Below are 19,331 nucleotides of genomic sequence, written 5' to 3'. Positions count from 1 at the left end.
AACAGCTAGTCCTCGTATCTTACGCAGACGTCGATTAGAAGTAGAATTTTCGATAAAATTTAAATTTCCCTTTTCAGTTCGTACTTCGATTTATGGGCTCGTACATACGTTTCTCTCTTATATATTACGTGCATTTGCATATATATCTGTTTCTCTATCTCATGTGTCGTAGTTTTTGGATGAAACCAACAGCTTGTACACACGTGCAAGATTTTATTTTTCGTGATAAATCGAACAAGAATATATTCTTTCGTGCTTAGGGCGAGGTTTAAGGCGAGGAAGGCCCGAACCGTATCGAAGTTCTAAAGGTACGTGACCAAGGACATGTCGCCGGAGGAGTTCCTGAGCAGATTCGACGACACACTGAAGAAGGAGGACCTCAACGCGGCTATCGGAGATGATGGGGCCGAGCCCTTGCAAAAGAGCATCGAAGGTACGTGCGAAGGGATGCTAAGGAAGTCGAACTGTGCGGCGAGCCGCAAGTACGCGAACTACTGGTGGAACCCGATGATCGCGGAACTGAGAACGCAGGCGCACAAAGGGCTCAGGAAGGTGACGAGAGAAAGGAAGAAGAATGCCGGCAACACCGAGCCCCTCGTCAACGCCTACAAGGAGATCCGAAGGCAGTTAAAAAAGGAGATCGCCCGCAGCAAAAAAACAGCTTGGGCAGAATACTGCAAGATACTGAAGAGCGACCCTTGGAGCAAACCCTATCGCACGGTCATGAAGAAATGTAAAAGCAAGGGACCAACCAACGACATGCCGATCGACATGGTGAAGGCAGTCCTACAGAGGCTATTCACCTTGGGACACGGACCCCCCCCCCCCCCATTATGAGGGCCGCGAAGAGGCAGAGACCGAAGAAGAAGGAGATATTAGCCTCAGCGTCGCCATCGGCGAAGGCGATGTCGTCGATGCCGCCGGAAGAATGAACACCAAGAAGGCTGCAGGAGTCGATGGCGTGCCGGGCGAGATCGCGAAGCTGATAGCGAGTCGCAGGAGCGAGCTCGTGACAAGGCCGTTCAACGGCATCACCGAATCAGGAAGGATCCCAGACTGCTGGAAGACGGCCAGAGTAATACTGCTAAGGAAACCGGGAAAGGATCCCAGTCTCCCTAACGCATACCGGCCGATAAGCATACTCCCAACCATGAGCAAGATCTGGGGAAAATGCTTTAAGAAGATCATCGAGAGATGCATCGGAATGGACCCGTTCCATCGGAGGCAATATGGCTTCAGAAAGAAGAGGAGTACGGTAGATGCCATCACGCAGGTGATAAAAGTTTGCCAACATCTGCAAACAGAAGAAGGTAATTTGCGTGATGATCACCCTGGATATTAGCAATGCCTTCAATTCGCTCAGCTGGAAGAGCATATACGAGGAATTTGACAAGAGGAAGCTGCCATGGAAGGTCAAAAGGCTAATCGGCAGTTACCTATCCGGAAAGAGGATCATCGTGAGCAACCAGCACGGCACGGTGGAGCACGAGGTGGCGGCGGGAGTTCCGCAGGGATCCATCCTCGGACCATTCCTGTGGATCTTGGTATACGACCGGTTGCTCGAGAGACTCGACAACATGCCAATGGTCAGAGCAACCTCCTTCGCGGATGAGCTGGCCATCACATGTTCCGTCGGGAGGAACGAAGAGGCCACCGCCAAGGTCAACACGATGCTAAGGATCGCCAACGATTGGTGCACGAGTGTCGGGCTCACCCTGGCGAGAGAAAAGACGGAGGTCATGCTCATCACAAGCTTGCGAGTGCCGAGAGTGGTGAAACTCAGGTTGGGCTCCTCGGACATCGAAACGGTCGATCGCATCAGGTATCTCGGAGTCGTCATCGACTCCAGTCGGAGGTTCGGTGCGCATATCGAGATGGTGTGTAATAGAGCCGACAAGTTAATAGGAGCCTTTAGGGGAATTCTACCCAACATCAACGGGCCGACCAGCTTGGCTCGTAGGCTCTACTACAATGTGTGGGAGTCCATCGTAACTTACGGAGCACCGGTGTGGGCTAGAGCAGCGAATACCGATAAGAACAGGAAAAAGTTGAAACGAGCACAACGAACGGCCCTGTGCATAACAACGACGGCATACCGTACCGTCTCCCACGCGGCACAAAATATCACAAAGAAGCCAATACCGAGTGCGCTGCTATTTACCAAAAAGAAGATGGACATCGATCACCACATCATGCAGCTGCTAACCGGGCATGGGAGCTTCGGTGTCTATAGGAAAAGGATTGGCAGGGACAGCGACAGCAACTGTCTCGACTGTGGAGACCCGAACGGCGGTGCAGAGCACGCCCTCTTCGCGTGCCCGAAGTGGACGGACAGAAGGATCGAGCTGGAGAACGCTCTGGGCGGGAAGATAGACGTGGGCAATCTGATCGCCACGTTGACCGCCAAGAACGAGAGCTGGAATAAATTCAGGCAATTCTGCAAGACCGTCATGTGCCACAGGAGGGTGACAGCGAGGGCCTGGGAAGAGGCAAGGAGGAGAACGAGCGAAACAACAACTACGCGGAGCAATGAGGGCAAGAACACGAAACAACGAAAAACCGCAGAAGGAGACCAGCCCAGTATTCTGAACTGGCTGAGAGGACGACATGAGCAGTAACTGCCCGAAGAAGTAGATACAACGGGGCACGAAAGGACAACCCTGATGACTGCCGACAGGTTTTACCGGGGTTGTCTGCCCTCTAAGCGGAGGAAGAAGGAGGAGGGGTTTTTAGTGGGTATGGCAACGACATCCGACCGACTCCCACATAACCCAGTGATGCGGGTCACTGGGCATGCGTAATAGCATTTTCCCCTCCCCACGCAAAAAAAAGTCATACGAGTAGCATTGAATCGGTGGAAATATCGAATTTCGAAAGTTTGATTCGAGTCCAAGATACGAGATTCCAAAGAGAAAGTTCGCCCTCAGGTCGACGATATCGATTTAATATTACATGCGATTTATTTTCGTTCGCTGAATCAGTGAACTTCTACATTTCACGCGGTTCATCGGGTCGAATGATTTTTCTGCATACAAAGGGCCGGAAAATTTGAAACATACTGTAGCCTAAACCGGTCGCCGGATTAAACTCGACGAAGCTTCGAATCGAGAAAAACGTGCAATCGTAATCTGGCTTTTACGAAAATGGACACAACGACGTTACCGGACAAATAACGAAATTCTTGTCCATTATTGAAATTCTATTGAAATTCTATTAAATCGCCAACTACGTTCTTATTGAAATTTTCATTTATTTCTTTTTAAACGCACGATCGAATTTATCGCACGCGTACTCTTCTGATTATATTCTATCGTTGATATTATTACGACGAACATTGTACATAAAAATTTAGAAAGTTACTATGCACAATATTTGATTTTTCCTCAATTTTACTTTAACGAATTTCGAGTTTTAGTTTACGTTACTTAGAAAGTTCGAATTTTCTCCGTTTATGGCAATACGAAACTATTAGGTCGTCCGAAAAGTTTCTTTCGTTCTATAAGGAAATAATGGATGCACATTTTCCGTTTTATATTATTTTATCGAATTACCTATGATCCGTTTTGTTTTATCAAACTAAAGATCACAATGTTCGACAGATTAGGTTTTATGTTTGTATAAAGATGCGTCGTTGAAAAAGACGTCTCTTTGAAAGAAAGACACTTTCCGGACAACCCAACATACAGGGTGGTTGGTAACTGGTGGTACAAGCGGGAAGGGGGTGATTCTACGCGAAAAAAGAAGTCGAAAATATAGAATAAAAATTTTTCGTTCGAGGTTTTATTTTCGAGCAATTGAAAGAAAAGATTATTGTAGCCTTTCATACTTTAAAACAAACGAATGCGTTAGAAAGTGTTCATAGAAATTTAATTAGAAGAGCAGAAGTATGTGTTGGACAGAATGGGCAACACTTTCGGCAATTTTTGTAATAATAAACTTTATGATTACTTCATGTTATTTCATTATGTATTCCTAATTTTCCGTTACGGCAAAAACAAACTTAAACTGCGATAATATCCATCGAGACAACGATGTACAGTGAGGTCCGTTATAACGAGACGTGATAAAGTGCACGCGTACCGAGCGAAAATTCAAAGTCGATTTTCTCGAAAACGAAGCCTCAAACGAAAAATTTTTATTCTATATTTTCGACTTCTTTTTCGCGTAGAATCACCCCCTTTCCGTTTGTACCACCAGTTACCAACCAACCTGTATAATATTACTGGAAACATTGTACTCGGACACAAGGTTTAATACGATGCTTTAAATAATAGAAGTTTCAGATGGAACGATAATATTGGGTTGGCAACTAAGTGATTGCGGATTTTGTCAGTGCCACCTAATGATAAAATCCGCAACCACTTAGTTGCCAACCCAATATAAAATATTAGGAGGAAAAAGTCCGAAATAGTAAAAGTTCGTGGTCGACTAAGTGCAGACCAGCATTTTCATGGCGATAAATTAAGTTGAAGCACAATATCATTAATTCTCGATGCTGCAGCGCTCGCCAAGTTTTATACCCCAATTTCGTCCTCGTTTCGACAAATGAAAATACTCCTGATGCTTGAAGAAAATTTCGAACTTTTAACGTTCGAAGAAAGAAACTTGCATATAAAGTAACGGTTCTCTCATATTTTCCTCAAACTCGAGAAAGTTTGTTAACGAAAGGAAGATACGACCGAGTGGAAACTGTGGACAGAATGAAAAATATCTAAACACCCAGAATAACAATCAATTACGAAATTACGAAGAAAAAGTCACACAAATATAAGTCGTGTAATAAATAAATTTCGTAAAACATCGATAAACATTGCTTTGTTTGCTGTTAGTTTGTTATCAACTAAACTGTACATGTAAATGATACTATATCGCGTTAATTTGAATCCAAATTTTCAAAGTTTGAAGAGAAATCGTAAGAAATTTCTACGTGCAACATATTTTTCAGTTTTTACTTTTCCACCTTTTTATTTCTTTTTGCAATGCTTTGTTACGTTACGCGAGATTATAAAAGTTGAGAATCGCGCGGAATAAAACGAACAATAGTACATTTTACTTTCTCGTATAATCTCGATGAGAAAAACAAAATTGTAGCGTATATGGAAAACAAATTTTCGTTCTGCGTAAAATCTCGAGAAATTCTTCCTTTCTTCGTCCGTGTCAGATGATAGACGAATGACGCATCAGATGACTCGTGCGATTCCTTAGCATAGAAGAGTGAATTGAAATATTCACGAAGCGCGATGTACTGTTAACCAGTTAACCGTGGAATTTAGTTTTAGAAATCAACGTGAATAAAATGCAAATAAAAATAAACGACGACGAGTATACACGTCGAACACAAAGAAAATGTGTTACGTGTTCCTGTTATAAGTTTTACGACGACGTTAAACCAAAATGACGATGGCTTACATTTTTCTTCGAAAAAATGAATTATTTCCCACATAAAATGTTAAAATTGTAACAAAATAACAAAATTCGTAAACAAGAAAAATGTGAAAAGATAGAAGAAATTCAGTGGATCCTCCCAGTGTGGTATTTCTCGAAACAGAATATCGCACAAAGTGGCACTTGGCAAATCTAACACCAGCAACGTGAAGTGGATTCGATCAATGATATAACTGGTATAAAATTGGGGAAATGTTTTTTGATAGGAAGCGTAGGTTTTACGGTTGAACTCGTAGATGGTGGAGCAACTTTCGAAGCTCGTGTTCGTGGAATTGCATATTCGATAATTTATTCAACACACATTCAACCAAAAAACTGAATCGCATTATATTTTCTGTATTATATTTCGATCGTTATCGGGGAATACCGGACACACGCAGTAAAACATCCACTCAATTTGCAAGCATACAAAATTGCGCAAACAATTCGGGCATAGCCGATATATCGGTGAAAATAATCAACTGAGTTTATAAAAAGGAATACGTTGTACAGGGAATAACCGATATAACAAAGGAACAAATCAAATTTTTCAGTTTTACTGACAAAGCGAACGTATCACTAAATAACATTCTTAGCGCTTCTTACTAAAATTTGGAATTTTTATGGTAAATGGTAATGTTTTATATTATACGACAGATGAAACACACCGAGATTAACATTTTTCTCGACCTGTTTAATTCATGAAACGCGGTTAACTGTTTAAAAACGCTATCGACGATAGCTTTTCGAAAGATGTATAAATAAAACGAGGAGATAGAGCGAAATGAAATAACAACGAGTCGTTCGATTTCTCGTTATGTCGTGTTGTTAAGAAGCAACAGAAATGAAATTTCAATTTTCCATTAGAATCGACGGAAGGATCAAACGACGATACGGTAAGAGAAATCGCATGATTCCACTCAAGTGGCACCGTTTTGTCAACGCAGGCTAACGCGTGACCTTCGTTTCGATCAACATGGTTCAACATGGATCATACCGCCTGTGCTGTCAGATGTTCAGCCAAATGGTGTTTGCATTTGTCGTAGATAAAACGCTTGGAAAACTCGTCGCGCGCTAGTGCGCTTCTCCGTTTTCGCATGAAATCTCCGACTTTTTTCTACTTTCCTAGTTTCCTATTTTTTCTTTTTATCCGTTCTATACGATTCGCCTCTGAAAGGTTATTCTTGCTGTACCGCTACTATTAGGTTGTCCGAAAAGTTTCTCTCGTTTTATGAGGAAACAATAGACGCACGTTCTTTCTTTTATATTATTTTGTCGAATTACGTACGATCCGTTTTGTTCTGTTGAGATAAACACCGCGATATTTCACAGACTTACTTTCACGTTTGTACGAAGGTGCACTGTTGTAAAAAATTCTTTTTGCGAAAGAAAGACACTTTTCGGGCAACTTAATACGTTGTGTTCGTTTTATAAAGAAATAATAGACGCGCGATGTCCTTTCTTTTATATTAGTTTATCGAATTATGCACGAACATAATAATAGAGATATAAGGAAATGGATCGCACCTAATTCGATAAAATGATATAAAACAGAAATTGTTGCTCATCTATTATCATTTTATGAAACGAAAGAAACTTCTCGGACAACCTAGTACATCGAACGACTACCGTTGAATAAATTCTCTAAAAACGAAAATGTTTTTAATCGAATTAAACGATCGAGATGGCTGTAATACTTTTGTAGGATTTTACGAATACTTACCGAGCGTTGAAAGTTCGATGTGCTCAAATACTTATAAGCGATTTTTCTTTCTCGAGACGATTCCCTTTCGTTCGCGAACAACCTAAAAATGGAAAAAATATCGTTAACGGGTGTGTTCGTGGTAATCGTAACAACGTCGTTAACCGATTTATCGATGAATCGTTACGTGTGCTTTACGTTCTTTGCGAGATTCCACGACAAATATCGTTACGCGCGAGTTAATCGAGTAAACGACGTTTAAAACGGTTTAAAGTTATTCCCGATATCGCAACTATAAATAGGGAAATGATACAAAGAACAGTGTTTTAAACCTTTGAGTGCTGTGGGCGCATATAGGTGTCTGGCGAAAGCTATCGGTGTGGACTAAGGACATATATATGCGTTTTCTGTAAGTGCTCGGCATGGACTAAGGACGCATGTATGGGTTTTTCAATTTTTCCGAACACCTATGCAGAAGTAATACTATTACGTTTGCGTGAAATAAATATAAATGCATTCCTTACGGCAGTAAACAAATGCCAATAGTACCTCGTTATTGTTGAAGTGGTCACCACTTGTAAGAAAACTCTACATCTGGTTTTTTTAGTTTTCCCAAGCACTGAATTTTTCACACACAACTAAATTATTAACTCGTGTTATATTTATAAGGTTCAATAATGCGATAATTCAGGGATCGATTCTGAAGTCTGAAAATCGAGTTTTTTTTATTATGAAATGATTTGATAAAATATAAAAATGAACAACAATTAATATGCGTCTATAACAATCAATAACGATGATTATCTAAACGGGAAATTATAAGTCTTTGGTGCAATGTTTACCTGAACGTCCTGAGCTACCGATCTTTCTTCTTCAGTCTTTAAATCTTAAATCTTCAGTCTTCACAATCTCAAACAACTATTCTATAACCTTGTCTGTCTCTCTAATGTAACTCTCTGTCCACCCGTCTGGGGAACACGTGCTTCTTCAACTGCTCGTCCATGCAATAAAGGAAGATCGGAAGATCTTGTATCTTTGAATCTATCAGATTTGTTTTTACATACAAAAGAAAATTAATAAAAATGTGACTTATTTTTATTCATTCTTTTGTACTGTTCGATCGTTCTCCACTATGATACGGTTTCAACGAAGAAACGTTTTATTTATGTTCAAGTGAGAGTTTTCTAAATCAAGATGAGAAGACAATGGTACAGCCCGAATGTGAATGTGGCAAACTATGGCGAGCCTCAAATCGTCATAGAGGAAAGCACATCGGGCGAAGAGGAAGAGGAAGGGCGAAGGAACGAGTCGCCTCCGCGTTGCATGGATCCCGATTCGACACCCTTAAATCCTCATCTATTGTCTCCCTGGCGAGAGGTCAGGAAACGCTCTCTACCGACTCCGCAATGTACTTCCGGGATAACCGCATCACAGGTACTGTCTGATGGTCATATGTAGAAGAACATACTTGCTTATGGGCCACATCCCCTTTCTTGATAATGTATTTTTAGTGTATCCTGTTAGCTTAACAAAACATAACGTTGTCCAACGTTTGCATAATATATTTAAATATATTCCTATTAGGTCATTTGTTGTCTGTATATTTTATACTCTCTATCTTCTCCCCTTTCGCGTTCTCGGTCATGACGACACGTAGGTTAACTCTCAGCGGCATGACGTGGCGAAAATCGATTTATAAGGTTCAATAATGGGATAATTCAGGGATCGATTCTGAAGTCTGAAAATCGAGTTTTTTTTATTATGAAATGATTTGATAAAATGAAAAAATGAACAACAATTAATATGCGTCTATAACAATCAATAACGACGATTATCTAAACGGGAAATTATAAGTCTTTGGTGCAATGTTTACCTGAACGTCCTGAGCTACCGATCTTTCTTCTTCAGTCTTTAAATCTTAAATCTTCAGTCTTTACAATCTTAAACAACTATTCTATAGCCTGGTCTGTCTCTCTAATGTAACTCTCTGTCCGTCCGTCTGGGGAACATGTACTTCTTCAACTGCTCGTCCGTATCGATCTCTCCGTTAAGCACAGCCTGTCGTGCTACCCGTAAAACAAAAAGAATCCCTATCCTACACGAACTCTAGGGATTTTACATATTTACTAAATTTAGTTTTCTAGTTTATTACGCAAATTCTAGTTAACTGTAAATTTCAATGTTTATAATAAATAATTAAAAATAACTAAAATATAACGCTCTTGAATCATTTAATCTCTTTCATTTTAATCATTTAAACTACTATAACTTATTACGATTTGCGCTTTGAATAGTTAATCAACAGAGTTCAGTCTAACGAAAAAGTATTCCATCCACAGCGATCGTCAGCGCTAGACACGCGCCGTCTTTACGGACGACATAGGCCGTGAGTATTCAGCACTCAAAGGGTTTATCGTCTGTGATAAAGCTTTTAGTTTCGAAAGCTCTGTTAAACTCGTTATGGTAAAATTAATATACACTATAATCTTAACGAATTATCTTTTGTATTCGTAAGAGGCCCGACGATTTCTTTATTATGGGAAAATAATTTCAGCGATATTTTTCGCTTTTAACGCGTTTGCAGCGCGTACGCGTATATCCTTGCCTGTTGCGCGTTATACGTTTTAACGTATGTGCATAATTTTGTATCTACCAAATACGCGCAGCTTTTAACGAAGCAGAGCGAAACGTTTGTAAAATTGAAATGTTAGAACGATGTTTCCGATAAAATTCTTTGTTCCCGGCAGGTTGAACTGCGAGACCGATGCGTTTAAAAGTGCAATTTTCGAGGAATTAAACGCACGAAATTCTGAATATTAGTTCCTTCGTTATGCCTTTGTCATATTCGTTTCTATCTTTATCATTATTCGACAGGTTATTCGCAACTCGTGCAACGAAATAGGAGGATATCCATACGTTGATCCAAATTTCTACTTTCAATCATATAATTGGCTTTCTTTTGCATAAAACGATATAATCGAAACGTTATCATAGATATAATCTGGTTCTGGAAAAAATCGAAGAACGTCGTGTGAAAATCGATTTTAATTTAAATTGTCTTAAATATCCTTTAACGAATACGTCGTATTCTTTCGTTCTATTACGTTTAAATTAACAGTTATCGTCCTTTATGTCGGCCATTTCCTTCGTTTACGTTCTTTTTCACTTTCTGCCGTAATAGATCAGCCACGGATAGTCCAGTTCGACGAATAGTTTCTCTCGATCGACGTGGAAACCGTCGAAAAGAAAGATTCAGGATATTGTAACCGTTCGCCGATAAGGAGCGCCATTTACGCCGAAGGAGATCCGTTCTCTTAGAACGTTCATAGAGCTCTGGGTCTTTTCGTTCTATAAGATTAATATAAATCTAGAAATTGTACAGCCCAACTTTAAGTCTATCGCAGCTTCGTTCGAACGACGTTACTTCGTCCTGTACAAATTTCGATTCCTCCGATGAAACGTGTATTCACAGCAAAGTACTTTTTTCTGTAATCTTATTATGGCTTGCGAAAGTGTTCGAATAATCTTGATCGTTCCGAGGTGACGCGTATCACACGAACAATAGAAAACTCGGAAAATACCGAAAGGTCGGATGATACCGGCGTTCGTACGGTAAAATCGTAAAATTGATTTCGATAACTTAACATCGTACTTGCGTTTCAGTTTAGTTGACTATTTGATCGATTAAAAGTTCAATTAATCTATTTACTTTGTTCGCGCGGTGCCGGCGTTAAAATTTCGAAAAAAAAACGCGCAGTTAGGAGAAAGCTGGAAACACATCGTATAATACGAGACTCGGATAGCCGAAACTTCACCGAGCTGGCGGAAATTTTGCGTAGGATCGCGTATTATGCCAAACATTTTGAAATCCCGTTAACGCTGTAACGAGACACGACTATCATGATTATGTTCGTTACATCAGTTGCGACTCTGCAATTTTTGTACTTTCGAGTCTGTCCCTATTTTAACGATAATAAAACATATTTGTAACGTTGGGAGAAGATTTTTAATCAAGAAAATTGAAACGAAAATGTGCGATCTTTTTTCATTTTCTTCAAAACGAAGGTATCCTCTAACGTTGTAAGAACGTAATTGGGTCGACCCATACATAACTTGAGCTAAAATGATCGAAAGGGCGTAGCAGGCTTTTTTTTTATTTATTACAAGCGTACAGTTTTGTCAGGTTCAGCCAAATATTAGGTTGCCCCAAAAGTGTCTTTCCTCTACGAATATGTCTTTTACGACAATGCATCTTTCTACAAACACGACAGCTAATCTGTCAAATGTCGTGGTCTTTACCTTAATAGAACAAAATGGAACGTACGTAGTTCGATAAAATAAAGGAAACAAGAAACGTCGTGCGTCTATTATTTTCTTATAAAACGAAAGACTCTTTTGTTGTACAACCTGATATTTGAACTATCGATAATTTTCGAGAAAGGTCCTGTAACTTCCATATACATTTTCCGATCCATTTCAAATTTTTCCAATACAATTGTTGGGAATATGATACATTTACACTGTACATGTGAATGTGTGTGTAAGCATCAGAGGACGTCCGGGTCTTGGTTGAGACAAAAGACAAGAGCCAGTCGTTAGAAGTATCTGGAAGAGTCGGTTGACAGCAAGCGTGCGTGCGAGTAGGTTTTTGAGGTCTTAAGAGTATAAGATATATGTATAACAGTTGTGTGCTAAATAAAGGGAATTATTTGTATTTCCGAATCCATTCTATATCTTTTTAGCATAATATATTTAAAGAAAAAGATTGATCGTACCTTCTGATCTGAAAAAATAGCTCTGTTTATTATACATTGTACATTATACATGTGTATGGGAATTAACTAGTGTCTATATAGTTTCACACTGACAAAATAGTTTCGAGTTACTTGAAAATAGTTGCTTGATTCAAGCAACTGTACGCGTTAACAAAATAGTTCCAACTTACTTGAAAATAGTTGCTTGATTCAAGCAACTGTACGCGTTAACAAAATAGCTTCGAGTTATTTGAAAATACTTGCTTCACTCAACTGCACACATTAATAAAATAGTTTCAAGTTACTTGAAAATAGTTGCTTGATTGAGGTAACTTGACCAATCTGAATCATCATAAAAACTTGGAAGGATATTTCAGACAAAATTACAGGTTCACATTGGCAAAATGATTTTAACTTACTTGAAAATAGTTGCTTGATTCAAGCAACTGTACACGTTAACAAAATAGTTTCAAGTAACTTGAAAATAGTTGTTTGATTCAGGTAACCTGACCAGTCTGAATCATCATAAAAACTTGGAAGGATATTTCAAGCAAAATTACAGATTCACATTGGTAAAATAATAGGTTCACATTGACAAAATGGTTTCGAATTACTTGAATTCAAATCGTTTGACGAAGCAACATGACTAATCTGAATAGTTTAATTGTCATCTTTATCCAAGAATCGCATAGTCGTCAATCGAGCCATTCGGAAATCACATTGACCAACTCCAAAATTGAAAAGTAGAGAAAAGTAATTACAAGTATCACAAGTGGTGAGACAATATGCGATAAAAGTGAAAAGATGAGCGTGGCGTCAAGCTCTAAGGAACTAGAGGTTTTGTGAGAATCAATCGTGTACTTGGACGATGAAATTGTGAAATTATGAGATTGTCCAAAGATGAAGTTGGTCAATTTGACTTTCGCCAGGCTCGATCGTCACTACGACAGTTCTCGCGTATCGAAACTATCTTGATGTTTGTGTGGACAGGTGAGACGAATGAGCGATCGTGGCGGAGAAGAATCAGGACTGTTACGCCGCGTAACACATCCGCAGTCCATCCCGCGCGGCGTGACAGCCAACGGTCTACGTGCCGTCCTTCGAACCTTCCATAGGCCTAAGGACCCACCATAAAGTGAAATCCTAACTGCATTGTTCGCACACATGGTTTGAGTCAATCTGTCTGCCAGAAAAGACTTTCTAATTCCAGAAGTGTTTTCAGCTGGTTCTTTAGAAGGGTCCTTGGGTTTATTACGTGCTCTTAAGAATTGCGGAGAAAGCAGGTAGTGGCCTAACGAAAAAGGCGGAGATCTCCCTAACGGAAAATCCGAGTCTCCCCATAAACAATGTCGCCTAGGACCCAAGTTAGTAGGAGGCTTTTTCCTCCTATCTTCCTTCCCAACATTGGTCATAACCAATCAGCATCGCGGATCATTGCCCTCACTTGCCTAACTGAATATGTAAGCAACGAATCCGCGTTCTTCGGTCAAAGGGCACACCCATACCGAGCTTTCCTCCGCATTCACATTAGAATAAAACTTTAGAGTTTGATCGTCTCTCACGGTGCCTAGAGTTCCTGCATTTCCTACAACTCTCACCGTTCCTACCTCTCTAAGTGTTTGATCGTCTCTCACGGTGTCTAGAGTTCCCATAATCCCTATAGCTCTCACCGTTCCTATATCTTTCAGAGTTCCTTCATCATTTCTCAAGGTGCCTACACGGCCTAGAGTCTCCTAAGGCTCTCACATTATCCAGAACTCCGACAGTTCCTATAACTCTCAAGGGCCTAGAGCGCCTAAACGGGAATTTACGACTCCCGTTGACGCGTATTCTAACGACCGCTTCTCCCCGCGATAGCTCAAAAATACAAGAACCATCGCCGAGGGAAGCTACTTTCCTGTCCACCCTCTCTCAAACATCGGCTCCTCAGCTAGGTGGCCGAAGACATTCGGTCGTTACGATTGAAAGAGTGTCACCGACTTTGTTTGGCCGTAATCGTCGCGAATCAATCGCCGGTTTTCCTCTTGGAGGCGTGACCAGAATATTGCCGAATCGTCGAGACCCAGAGTCTAGAATGTCCGCACCACCGAGCGGTAGAGGAAGTACGCACAATCTTCGGTTGGACATTATGGACGACATCGCAGACCTAAAAGCGAGGAAGATAAGATGAGTGTAGAGATGAAAAAATTAAGCAGAGATCAAACTTACGCGCTACACTTGATCTTCATTTTCTTTAAATTTTGATCCAGCTGATAAATCAGTAATTAAACCAAGCGAACTAAGTTTGAAATCAAGCGAATCTGAAATACTATCAGACTGTTGCTACGTGAGAACAATAGCCATCTTGTACTTCGTATTTGCTCGATTCCAAACTCTAATCGATATACCAGCAGAATTTACCAGCAAAATAATTATTCAGAGATTCTGTCGATAAAACAATTGAAGTTTAAAATCGAACGAATCCGAATTACTGCGAGATCGTTGGTGGCTATTGTTCTCGTAGCAACAAACTGATGGTACTTCAGATTCGTTTGATTTCAAAATACAATTGATTTATCAATAGAGTTGTCGAAGAATTATTTTGTCGATATCGGTGTAGAACAATAGCCAACAACGATCTCGCTGTACTTCATATTTCCTCTATTACAAACGTCGATTCATTTACCAGCAGAGCATCTGAAGAATTATTTCACATGGATCATGTAGAAAAAAAACGAACACGAAAATGGAACTGTAATAACATTTTTTATTCCTTGTTGAGAGCCGTTCTTAAACATTTTGCAGGAATTTTCCCTTCGCAAGAAGATCGAAAAATAACCACTTTTGACGCTCTGTTTTCATCCCATATGAATTTTATCTTTAATATTACCGATTGATAATAATGTCACTGCGATATTGTCCGCAATGATTGCAAATTATCTTCTCCGCGTTTCACCTATATCGATAATACAGAATATCAAACAACAATTATTTAATTTCACGTTGTTGTTGACTTTATTAATTTTTACCATAAAGTGCATTCTCTGGAAGAAATTTTACGATTTACGATTTTCTTTTTCATTCCTCCTTTCACCTACGATGGCTCTTAAACAAGAAACGATATCGTAACGAGAAATACAACTTACCTGAGCGTCCACTTTGGTTCCACTAGTGTTGTCCCATACGACTTTGTGTTTGACCTCGCTATTAGGGGACTTTTTACCCAACGTTTCCTTCACCGCCCTCACTACCTTCGATTTATCGAACTTGAGACTTAAACTGGCCGTTACTAAATCTTCCGGCTTCTTCGACATCGGTTGGTGTCTCTTCGTGAACCAATTCGACGGTACCATAAAGGTCGAAATAGCGGCTTTCGAGGATCCGCTAAGCTTACTTTTAGCTCCGTGCAATGTCGACACGTCGAAGCTATTGGAACGGAAGCTCTTCGATCGACTTCCTTTCTGTTCGGTCGTTTTTCCGGGCCAGTTTGATTTGCTATCGTCCCGCGAACTCGGCGCTTCCTCGCCGCATCGGTTGATTTCTGTCGCGGAAGACGCTAACGAGCTTAGGATCGATATCAGATCCGCATTAGAGCAGACAATGCCCGCAGCACCGGAAACGGATGCACTCGCGGCTCTTGGCAGTTCCGAGACGCGCTTTCGGAGAGAAGACGTCGGCGAAACCGACGGAGTAGGCATTTCAGAGAATCGTTGTTTCGGCTGTTGAGTGTAACGTTGAGCGGAACTGTTACCCTCCAGCGGCTGTATTTCGTACACTTGCTCCGTCGACGTCCTGTACATCCTTAAGCGCACCTGGCAAACGGATTGCTTTTATTCGAAAGACAGTTTCTTTTTTATCATAATTCGTGCGTTATGATACACGTTTCGATGATTGAGCCGTTAAGCGTGACAAAGCGATGGAATTGTTTTGCACAGAAATTCTGGTTCTAAAATTATGTTAGGGATTCTAGGGCGTAATAACATCTTGGAACGCAAAGTTATCGATGTGTCGATGAAAGTTAAGCGAGCTTTATCGAATCACACGTTCGAGTCTTTGGGCGATTGCTAGGAATACGCGTAATGTTCTTTTCTGTGAGCTGAAAAGTTGAACGACTATAAAAGGCGTTTGTAGAGGATTTCAAAGCGGAAGAAGAAGCGATACAAATGTTTAGAATCAGAAATTATCTGTTTATATAGAGATCTATTTGATGCAAGGTCTAAGATCAATCAAATCGGATTGTACGGACGTATATTTGTAAAGCAACGAATATTTGGTTCTTTCAAATCTTAACTTCGCACGATCGTATAGAAGTTCGTCAACTTTAAACTCGGTTTTTCTTAGTCTGCAAACTAGCGGAGATAGAACGGCTAAAATAAACGAAAGATCCTTACCCTCCTCGCTTTTAGGTGCGTGCTTCCTCTACCGCTCGGTGGTGCGGACATTCTAGAGACTCTGGATCTCGACGACTCGGCAATATTCTGGTCACGCCTCCAAGAGGAAAACCGGCGATTGATTCGCGACGATTACGGCCAAACAAAGTCGGTGACACTCTTTCAATCGTAACGACCGAATGTCTTCGGCCACCTATCTGAGGAGCCGATGTTTGAGAGAGAGTGGACAGGAAAGTAGCTTCCCTCGGCGATGGTCCTGATCCTTCTCCGCCACGATCGCTCATTCGTCTCACCTGTCGACACAAACATCAAGATAGTTTCGATACGCGAGAACTGTCGTAGTGACGATCGAGCCTGGCGAAAGTCAAATTGACCAACTTCATCTTTGGACAATCTCATAATTTCGCAATTTCATCGTTCAAGTACACGATTGATTCTCACAAAACCTCTAGTTCCTTAGAGCTTGACGCCAAGCTCATCTTTTCACTTTTATCGCATATTGTCTCACCACTTGCGATACTTGTAATTACTTTTCTCTACTTTTCAATTTTGGAGTTGGTCAATGTGGTTTCCGAATGGCTCGATTGACTATGCGAGTCTTGGATAAAGATGACAATTAAACTATTCAGATTAGTCATGTTTATTATTTTCCTATCCTTATTTTTAATTTACACTATCCTTATTTTTTATAGACTTAAAACAAAAAACAAACAACAAAGAAATCTACAACATCAATCGGCTGATGAACTCCATAGTTAAGTTCGAGCCACCTCTTGTAAAGAAAGAAATAATACAATGCAAAAGGTGCCAAAGGTACGGCCACACGCAGAAATACTGCAATCATAACTTCCGGTGCGTAAAATGTGCAGGTAATGACCCCACTGACCAATGCACTAAATCCCCGGAAACCCCCGCCAAGTGTATCCACTGTCAAGGAGAGCATCCTGCGAACTACAAAGGATGCTCAGCCTACAAAACACTACATAATATAAAGTATCCAAAACTGAGACCCAAGGACATAACCATACAAGAACCTAAACACCAAAAACTCACCACACCAACAGTATCCTATGCGCAGGCAACGTAAGGAAACGTAAACAACTCGAAAACACACAGTGTACACACAGAAAATAGAATTCCCACCCCACAAAACACAGACAACTTTACCAGACTCGAAAAACTTATCGAGAAGCAAACTGAGCAAATTAACAACTTGCTGTCACTACTCACACTCTTCATGGACAAATTCATATGCACAGAAGCAAAATAAAACCAATGCGAATAGCTCTGTGGAACGCCAACGGTCTAGCTCAGCACAAATTTGAACTAGAACTATTCTTAAAACAACAGCAAATCGATGTGATGCTCATATCCGAAACCGACTTCACCGACAAAAACTACGTCAAAGTACATGGCTACAACTTCTACCACACACAACACCCCAGCGGAAAGGCCCACGGCGGCACCGGAATCATAATCAAATCAAACATCAAGCACTACGAACTTCCACCATTCCAGAAAGACTACCTCCAAGCAACAAACGTAGCAATAGAAGACTGTCATGGTACAATCATCACTTCAGCTGTATACTGCCCTCCCAGACACTCCATCGCCAAAGAAGACTCCGACAACTTCCTGGACACCCTGGGCAATAGATTCATAGCCGGAGGAGACTACAACGCCAAACACACCCAATGGGGCAGCAGACTGGTTACAGTAAGAGGCAAAAACCTCCTCAACAGCATAATAACCAACAACCTCAACTACCTTACCACATACGAACCCACACACTGGCCCACCGACACAAACAAAATACCCGATCTCCTTGATTTCCTCATAACTATAAATATCTCGTCAAGAAACGTCCAAATCAATTCCTCGGCTGATCTCTCCTCCAACCATTCCCCCGTGATAGTAACAGTCATTTCAACAATCATCGAGAATACACCTAATGGCTCCATTCATAACCAACACACCAACTGGCAGCTCTTTAGAGAAGTCTTTACCCACACAACTTCAGCCTCAACCTCACTAAAAACCAATGAAGAAATCGAAGCAGTCACGGAATACCTAAACACGAGCATAATAAACGCTATCCGCTTCTCCACACCGGCAATAACGTCCATCAGCAATCACGAATACCCCCAGTACATATTTAAAAAAATAGCAGAAAAACGTAGACTAAGAAGGATATGGCAGACCCATAGAACACCGGAGGACAAACGCAAACTAAACAACGCAACTAGAAAACTATCCAAAACCATAAAAAACTACAATAATGACCGTTTTCACAAATATCTCGCCAGCCTGTCCCCCACAGCCGACTCTAACTACTCACTATGGAAAGCCTCCAGGAAACTCACGCGTCCCCCACAAATAATACCTCCAATCCGCCGTCCGCAGGGTGGATGGGCGCGTAGCCCTATAGAAAAAGCCAACCTATTTGCCAAACACTTGACTGAAGTATTTCAACCCCATTCCTCCATAGCTGCAGCGGACGTCACCGAATACCTGCACACTCCCTTCCAAATGTCCCCTCCTATTGAGCCCTTCACTTCTGCAGAGATTATACAAGCAATCAGTCGCCTAAACCCCAAGAAAGCAGCAGGTCACGACCTAATAGGAAATAAAGCAATCAAGGAACTTCCCATAAAAGGGATTGCACTCGTCGCATCAATCTTTAACGCTATCCTCCGCCTTCAACACTTTCCCAAGGCTTGGAAAATCTCACTAATCACCCTCATCCCTAAACCCGGTAAACCAATATATGAAACCACCTCCTATCGCCCAATCAGTCTTTTACCTACCCTGTCTAAACTATTCGAGAGAATGCTCACGAATCGTCTCCTCCCACTCCTAGAAGAATTGAAAACACTCCCAGACCAGCAATTCGGCTTCCGAAAACAACACTCAACAGTAGAGCAAATCCACCGCATAACCCACATGATCAGCCAAACCCTTGAAAAGAAAAAATACTGTTCAGCGGTATTCCTAGACATCCAACAGGCATTCGACAAAGTATGGCATGAAGGGCTACTCTACAAGATCAAAAAGATCCTACCCCATCCATACTACTCCATC

At 41.0% G+C, this 19,331-nt stretch overlaps 2 protein-coding genes across 7 annotated transcripts in view; one reads left to right on the top strand and one right to left on the bottom strand.

Annotated features, from left to right (window-relative positions):
* The window catches only part of LOC126914696 (uncharacterized), a 733,243-nt gene that overhangs the window by 653,476 nt on the left and 60,436 nt on the right, over positions 1–19,331 (bottom strand). The window lies entirely within an intron of this gene.
* On the top strand, positions 8,169–13,167 carry LOC126914787 (uncharacterized). The gene is made up of 2 exons (XM_050719205.1): positions 8,169–8,560; positions 12,871–13,167. Exons 1-2 carry the CDS (start codon positions 8,321–8,323, stop codon positions 13,012–13,014), a joined length of 384 nt encoding a protein of 127 aa, XP_050575162.1. The 5' UTR covers positions 8,169–8,320; the 3' UTR covers positions 13,015–13,167.

This window comes from Bombus affinis, chromosome 3 (assembly GCF_024516045.1).
Source record: "Bombus affinis isolate iyBomAffi1 chromosome 3, iyBomAffi1.2, whole genome shotgun sequence".
In the NCBI taxonomy this organism is placed as follows: domain Eukaryota; kingdom Metazoa; phylum Arthropoda; class Insecta; order Hymenoptera; family Apidae; genus Bombus; species Bombus affinis.
The sequence above is the reverse complement of the archived record's forward strand: the minus strand, read 5'-3'. Positions and strand labels throughout refer to the sequence as shown.

What these genes read in the sequence shown, in the direction of transcription:
- LOC126914787 (XM_050719205.1), top strand. Translation starts at nt 8,321, where the DNA reads ATGAGAAGACAATGGTACAGCCCGAATGTGAATGTGGCAAACTATGGC. An exon ending in CCGGGATAACCGCATCACAG is followed by an intron (nt 8,561 to 12,870) that starts GTACTGTCTGAT and finishes TTGTGTGGACAG; the next exon opens with GTGAGACGAATGAGCGATCG.